This window comes from Halyomorpha halys, unplaced genomic scaffold (assembly GCF_000696795.3).
Source record: "Halyomorpha halys isolate HHAL.00 unplaced genomic scaffold, Hhal_1.1 Scaffold821.1, whole genome shotgun sequence".
Lineage (NCBI taxonomy): Eukaryota > Metazoa > Arthropoda > Insecta > Hemiptera > Pentatomidae > Halyomorpha > Halyomorpha halys.
In genome coordinates this window covers 531,864-540,181 of record NW_027116286.1, presented here as the reverse complement: position 1 = coordinate 540,181, position 8,318 = coordinate 531,864, and the positions used below count along the sequence as shown (strand labels likewise).

At 30.3% G+C, this 8,318-nt stretch overlaps 1 protein-coding gene across 9 annotated transcripts in view; it reads right to left on the bottom strand.

Annotated features, from left to right (window-relative positions):
- The window catches only part of LOC106686452 (zinc finger protein 768), a 402,036-nt gene that overhangs the window by 131,114 nt on the left and 262,604 nt on the right, over window positions 1-8,318 (bottom strand). For 8 of the 9 annotated variants that reach the window (XM_067053093.1, XM_067053099.1, XM_067053098.1 and 5 more), the window contains 2 exons: window positions 7,347-7,989; window positions 4,384-4,443 (listed from right to left, as the gene is read on the bottom strand). In XM_067053093.1, the coding sequence (XP_066909194.1) occupies window positions 4,384-4,443; window positions 7,347-7,889 (603 nt within the window). In that variant the 5' untranslated portion in view covers window positions 7,890-7,989. The remainder of the gene's footprint in view (window positions 1-4,383; window positions 4,444-7,346; window positions 7,990-8,318) is intronic. The other variant, XM_067053101.1, reaches the window with a different exon arrangement.

Genomic DNA, 8,318 nt, shown 5'->3' with positions numbered 1-8,318 from the left:
TATATATATATATATGATGATGATGATGAAAAGAGCATTAAAAAACAATTCTCCTTAACCATTAATTTTTTTGTGCGTATGCTTAGCATTGCAAAGCAGCCTTCAGGTCCGGTTGCATATAGTTAAGGGGAGACCCTAAAAGACAATAGCAATCCAACTCGTCTTCAAGAGAGAACAAAAAATTTTTTTTATTCAAGTCCTTGATTGTGCGTTAACTAGTGTCTGTGGGAATGTGCGAGGATACGCAATACGAAACCTAACGGCTTTAGATTCTACTGGATAAACTTGCGTTGATATCAACGTAACAATTCTTAAACAATTATGCTTCAGATCATTTAGTTTATTAATTTATAATATTCGATTACGAGCAGAGAAGTATCATTATTTTCTTAATTAGGCTATATTTTTGGGGGAAAAAATAAATAAAGAAAATGCCTAAACTATATACTAAAAAATTCAAAAATAATAAATATGGGCCAATATATTTTGGGATTAGCAAAGACATAAAATTTCCTACTAATAATTTACTCAAATCGACTTATTTAATTAATTAATGTTATTATTACGCCAATGTAGCCAAGTTTATTACAGTTCATAGTTTACCAACAATAAAATAATAAAGTTAATTTATTTTTCGATATTAACTTAATCTTTAAATGTAACAATAATTAAAAATAATGGAGTGCGATAAAAAAAGAATAAAAATTGTTAACAACTATTTATTTTCCGACGTTTCGCCTCACTTTGTAGAGTTTCTTCAGGGCTGTTAAGTTGATCACTTTCTTGAATGAGTGAATGAGAAGTCTCTAAAGCTATCATAATTCTGATCCGTTTATTTATTAAAATTTATTCGGATTCAAAATTATTTGTTAAAGAAATTCTTTAGATAAGTGATTTAATTGAGAAAAATGTACTTTTAGTTTTTAATAGCAGTCATGAAGTAGGTTACTTTTTTTTTTACGGATTTAATGTTTGGTCATTATTAAGTAATTATTTTCAAAGCCGGTTTATCAGTTGATTAGGGGGGCTTCTATTTTATAGTCATCCACTTTATCTAATTGGTAATGTTTCATTTTTAACATTTACAAATATCTGTTGCATTTTTTGTAGGTATAATCATTAATTATTCATATTAAAAAATACTTAGCGCAATATTGAGGAAATCTATTTTAACAAACATTATCAAACAAAAAAATAAATTAGGTATTGAGTTATGTAATTGGAAAAAAAAAACCAGGTAAAATGTATAAATGAATGAAACGGTCAGTTCCGTCTATCATTTATAGTTAGTTAGGTCAGGTATATTTGTGCTAACTACGCGTCTATGACTGGAACAGAGCACGTCTAAATAAAAATTAATTATTTTTATATTTAATTTAATTATGTTTATTCTCCTTATTGAAACAGAATGGTTTTTATTCAATTTAATTTAGATTTTTTTTTAAATATATAAATTAATTTTTTAAACAACAACTGTACTCACCGCACAACGACAACTCCAGAATCTTGCGACGCACTGTCTAGACAATCGCAGCACTAGCTGCTGCATCAGCGAACTAGATCAACGCATTCAACATTTTTATAAATTAAGCCTGGAGTTTACAAAATTAGTATTATTTGCTGAGTAATGTCTCGGATCAAGATGTGATAAAAGTACTCCAGATCTCATATCATTGAATTCAATACAATAAAAAATCTCGGGGCGAATATTAAAACTTTAATAGACCTCAGAATTTAAGATATAGGTATATTTTACGTTATTTAATACTTGAGAAGGAATGGGCTTTTTTTTAAATAAATGGGTATAATATAACTTCGAATGGGATATATGAATTTGGTTCAACAATCGAAAACCACTTATGTTTTTAATATTTTACTAGATTTATTTTTAAATATTGTTAAGATCAATTTCATGGAAAAAATAAAATAAACTTTCTTTTCAGTATAATGATCCGGATAACAGTCAGGAAAAATGACAATAAAAAGACTATTTTTTAATTGTTGTTTTTTCTGATCTAACCCAGATCATCTTTTTTATGATTCATATCGTGCCGCCTATCCATCTTTATTATATAATAAGGATTAATTATTTCGTTTTCTGTTTAATTTATACTGAACATTATTTTTGTTTAGAAATATAATTCGAAAAACGACATTTGAAAATGACATTTTTTATTTCTTTACTTTTTTTTTATATAGTTAGATCCTGTCATAACTCAAAATGAAAAGCGAATTAAATTTATATTCATAAGCTCAATTATTATAAGCCATCGCAGTACCAAGATATAAGATCTCTGTACCTTGAAGGCATCGTTAGCATAAGGACTGGCTCGGAAACAGGTTTATCTGCATCTGCGGTGATTTAAATTTTCATGCATTGACATTATTTATGATTATAAAATCGTTAATGTATATTGTAATGCACGAAATGTCCCTACCACCATAAAAATAAGTTAGAATGAGAATTAATTCTGTCAAATAAGGCATAATTACTTACTACAAACACTGTGTGTTTATACTGATGTAAAAGTCTTTATGATGTAGAGGAGTCTTATCTTGCACGCTTCATTAAATGTATAAATAACCCTTATATGTATATTAAAAAAAAATTCAAGTTTTTTGTAAATTTAGAAAATGTTAATTAAAAATGAATAACATTTTAATGTTTGTTTTAAACTTTAATATAAGCATCAATCAATTAGTAAAAGTTGTCTAAAAAATTTCATGAATAAAATAATTAAGCTTTTATTTATTTTATAGTTATTTCATCATTATTATTTTTGTATTCCTGGTTATTGCTTAAATAAATGCTGTTTTTCTTAAACAATAATAAAATCTCATAATATATAGCAAACATGTATTACAAAGATAGCCCTATTACAAAATAAGTTTTTAAAAATTATTATTTTTTTCAAAGAATTAGTATAGTATAATTCATAATTATATGAGTTCTTAACAAAGGCGTTTTTTAAAAATTTTATATTTGTTTATACTAAGTGAAAGAATACAATTGGAATGTATTTGTTCTCTTTTTATTGTCACAATCTTGAATACTTGCCGATATGTTTAATATTTCAACAGATAAATAATATTGTTAAATATGATGAAAAGTAGATGTTGCATAATTTATTTTGACAATTATGATGGATTTTGGATCATTCAAACATATATTTATATCATGATTTTTTTTTTACTCAAAATAGGATACTTCTAAACCTTAAACGCCCCATAATGCTTGTGCATCTATAAGAATATCACTTAAGGAAATACTAAATTGTTGACCTAATAAAAAATTGGGTATATGTTATATATATTGTAAAATCCAATTTTTTGAATAATATACAATTTAAAACGTACTGAGAATTATATAAATCTTTTCCGAGCAACGTGAACCTTAATTTCTTGTCTTAATAAATATCAATGATTTAAGAATCCATCATGTTTCCCCTTGCATAAATTAAGATAAAAATAATTAACAATCTTGATGGCGAATGAGAATTATGAGATACGTACAACCTGGAAATAAATATTGCTCCTTTCACCGCAAGAGATATTTCCTGCAATAAAGTTCAAACCATGCAGTGCGTCTAATTTTTAGTAGATATTTCTCATCATAAATCACTAAAGTAATAAACAAAATTGAAGATTTTGATATTTATTACTGGTTTAAGAAGTAAAACTTTTTTTATAATCATTATAATGCCAATAATTAATTATTAAATTAGTATTAATGCAATCAATAGTGGTACAAAAATAATTTGTATATTTTATTCAGTTGTGTAGCCAGAAAATATGCGTGTCTGTCAAGCTAAGCCGTAAATTTGGTTCAGAAGTAAAAATTAAAACAAACATGCTTTTCATGCAGATTTCTAAAGAAAATTAAAAAAAAAAATAATATGGTCATTGTAAGCTTGATAACATTCACATAATGATTATCTTTAATTTTAAAATATAAAAGTGATATAAAATATCTGTATGAGCTTCTGAGATCCATTCCATGTATTTATTTTCAGAGTAGTCTACACTTCTGCAATAGAAGACTGATGGTCTTACCCAACTTGTCTATGGCATAACTTTATGATGTAATTTAAAATTAGTAAAAATTATTTTTTTCCTTGTAATGTTAAAACGTTATCTGATTAAATTATAAACCGTTAATTATTAAGTTCACCAATTACCTAGACTCATCTAAGACTTTAAATATTTGTTAAAATGGAATTACGTGTTGCTTGATAAAAAAAAAAATAAAATAAAATTAAAAACATCATGCAATTAGTACAAACATGCTTACTGTTAAATCAACATGCTATCAAGATATCTATTTACTTGTACATTTTTTAGAAAAAAAAATTAAATATTTGGGGAGAACTATGGGTAACTCACTCTTTGAAGAGTGTTCCAGCATTCTTCCAGCGTCCGATCCGAAATCACGCCGGACCGATTCTTCACGTCCCAGCAAGAAGAAGAGGGCAAAGAAGAAGGAAATAGATAAAGTTAGTACTTAAATTATTTTCTCTTTCAAAATCAAAACATCTCTAGATATTTAAAAAAAAAAAAGAAAAAATTTGTTGACAATATATCAATGTATTTTGGTTTGAAATTATTTAGGACAAGCAAGGGTTAAGAATTAGGATAGGGGTGGCCTCTAGCGGGATCGCAGGGAACCACCACCTTGACAACCCTTCCAGGCGTTAACCCGACACCATTGTTAGCAAATAAACCAAAACCTGGCACATTCACTATGTTATATAAGCCTTACTTAATCTACCTTAAAAACTAATAGTAATTAGTTGACAGACTAAAGTAATATTACTCCACAGAAAAACAGTAAGCAGCAAGTCAAATCCTTCAACCTGCAATGTGTTAATAAGAAAATATTTTATACAAAAAATATTATTTTATTAATTTTGTGTGAATGTTGTGTCTTGTGTTTATTGGAGTCGTAACCTTGCGGGAGGTTTTGGAGACACGTGGTTTGAGGTGACACCCCCCAGGGGGGTGGCAAGGCATGGTGGGGAGTGGTGGGGGAGGAGCGCGCGCAGTGGAGGGGAGGTTTACCCCACTCCTCCCCCTTGCCACCCGCTCTTCATATTTCAAAGTCATAGTAGCAAGGACTCTCACTTTCTAGTATATCCTACATTGCCCCGGTGGATAACATGAATTGTTATATGAATAAATAAAATTTAATTAATATAAATAAAAAAAAAACCTAGAACTTCCCCAAATTATAATAATTTAGCGCTGTAACATTATTTTCAAATGTTCTGTAATTAAAGGAAAACAAATTAAAATATAAAAGATACTTGGAAAAAATGAAAAGTGTAACAACTCATACGATTATAAAAATAAAATAGACAAATATCCATATAACATAAAATAAATTATTTTTAACAAGAGAAACAAACGTCAGTTTAGATTTTAATTACTTATCAAATTTATTATTTTTATAATCCCCCAATATATATTTCAAACTATATATTTTACTATAATCAATTTGAAAATATATGATTTCAATCATCCTAGTAATAATTTGATTTATTTTATATAATGTGATATGATCTGATGTTCGCTTGTTATGTTCACTATAAAATCAAACTTTAATTTGATTTTGTAATTCATTAAGGCGAATATATTTATAATTTTAATAATGTGGTAAAAACGGCACTTTCCAATTAGATGTTTTATTATTTGAACTACATCTACGGATCTATTAAAATATTTTGATTTATTAAACAAAGAAATAATTTACTATATAATTTTAAGGCTGTCCTAACAGTAACTATGCATTATTTGAAATATTACTTATCCGCTTCAATTTTTAAAAATTATATCATATTAATATTATAATTAATGACAGATTATATCACTTTACATTTTTACTCACTCTCAAGATCATATTTTTGAATGGATCACGATTTTCAATATTTAACATTTTAATGTGCAATAAAATTTAGAATTAATTTATATGTTCAAACTTAAAAATAATTTAAAAGTTAATAAAAGGACCCGTGAATATTTTAATAATATACAATCCAAGTACGGGTACGTTTGATTTAATTATAATTATAGTGACATATTTACTTTTAATAATAAGATAAAATCATAATTTATTTCTTTTAAAATATACGTTTTACAACTGTTATATACTTAAGCAGATTTTCTGATATCCTTATGAAATTTACATCTCGGCTTTGGACCGATTTAAAATATACCTAAGCATCGGTTTTAAATATAAGTACCGATTTTATAAGCAACATATTATTTTTAAAACATAGCCACCTATGAGCGCTTTAACATTTAATTATCAAATTATACCTTCTCTATCTGAATTTTATTATTTTTTTAGGATAAAATCATATACCGTTGTTATTAAGTTTTAAAGTAACGTTGAGCACAAAGATTATTGGATTATTGTAATGAAATTATATTTTATATAATGTATTAATAAGAATTGGAACTTGACATGAGTATATTTCTGAGATTAAAATTAATATATACATTTTATGAAATAAGATGAACTTTCTCGAAGTTACAGGACAAAATTAATTTAAATTTTGAGTATTTTTATTTTATTGTAAATATTAATTATAACATTGTTCATGTTAGTTTTGATATTTTATAATAAACTTCAAAATTTCTAAATAATTACTTTTATCATTGTAATTTAAGATACGGCTTAATTGAACAATTTGAGCCAACTACATCATTCACGAACTTAATGTGCAAATCAAAAAAAGAGTTGCACGTGTAGTACAATATAACTAGAGGACGGCTCATGAAAAAAAAAAAGGGAAAGAAAACAAATAAAGAATGCGGGAGTGAGTGACACCTGTTCGCGCGGAATCTTCAAACCCGCCGCTGTCTCATTTCCTTCATCCCTTCCATACATTCAGATCTTTTTTTCTATTTTCATTTATTTTTTAGCAACGGGCACATGAACTGGCACTGTTAATTGAATTGATAAAGCTGTTCCGGGATTGATTGCCAGCCTACTATTTTTTCTTTCCACATTGGAACGACTCACAATTGGAAATCCATTAGAAAATAAGTAAGAAATATTTTTAACTTATCAAAAAGAAAAAAAATTGAATTATAATTTTATTATTATTTTCAAATTTTACTAGAATGGAAAAGTTATGATTCCGTAAACACTGAATCCGTTTAATATTCTATAATTCTGATAACACTTTAATTTTGGGTTTCGAATTTTCGTTTTTTGGGGTCAGAATTTTGTGACACTTATTGGTGTTTTAATGTGTATTGTTTATGTGTTTTTGTTGTAATGAAATGTCCCTAGTTATAGGTATTAAAATTCAACTAAAAAAAATAATTTAAAATTAGTTTACCTGTAACTCACTGACGAGTTTCTCGGTCATAGCCTTGGGGTCTGGAAGCTGTAAGGACGGGCTGCCACTGTTTACCTGCAGATCCTGAGGCATGTCTTGTTGGGGTCCCGTCTGTTGCTGCTGGTTTTGTTGTTGGGCCTGTTGTTGTTGCTGTTGCTGCTGCTGTTGCTGCTGGACCTGCTGCTGCATTTGTTGCTGCTGTTGCTGCTGCTGCTGTTGTATTTGTTGTTGCTGTTGGTGCTGTTGTTGCTGTTGGTCCAGCTGCTGCTGCATTTGTTGTTGTTGCATCATTTGTTGGTGAAGGCCCTGCATCCCCTGAGGGCCAGAAGGTGAAGGCAAAGGTGGAGTTTCCACCTTCACCTTCACCTCATGTGGGGACGAGCTAGGCTGTGGCTGCATGTCCTGTTCTTGCTGCTGGACCTGCTGTTGTTGTTGTGGACTGCCCCGGGGGCTGGGCGGTAGCGGCGGCCCCCGCTGCCAGAAGTCGGATGCGGGGTTCATCTTGAAGACCGGCCGCTGTATGAGGACCGCCTCGCTCGACATCTGATCCCCCGGAGAGGAACGGAGGTCCAACGGTGACGAGATCGTGGTGAAGCCGGACGAGAAACACAACACGAACCCACTAGGTCAGCTGCTCCGACTGCTGTGAACACACAAACACAAAACGCTATATGAACAGCTCCTCGCGGCGGCACGGGCAAGCACCGACTGAAACCCTCAGCCGCCAAGTAATCACACTTATACCGCTGAGGAGGAGAAAACCACCCTCGATAGATTTGGAAAAGTCAGTTGGTAGGGGAAGGGTGGGTGGTGGGGGTTAAGAAAAAGACGCGATTTTTCCCAAGATCGGGAGGGGTGGGTCTTGGGCCCCGGTCCCGGTGGGTACTGAGCCCTGTCTTGGCGCGGCCCCCTTAGAAAAAGGCCCCCCCCTCTAAGACCTTACAGTTTTCCGCGCCGGCGTCTCTCCCCACC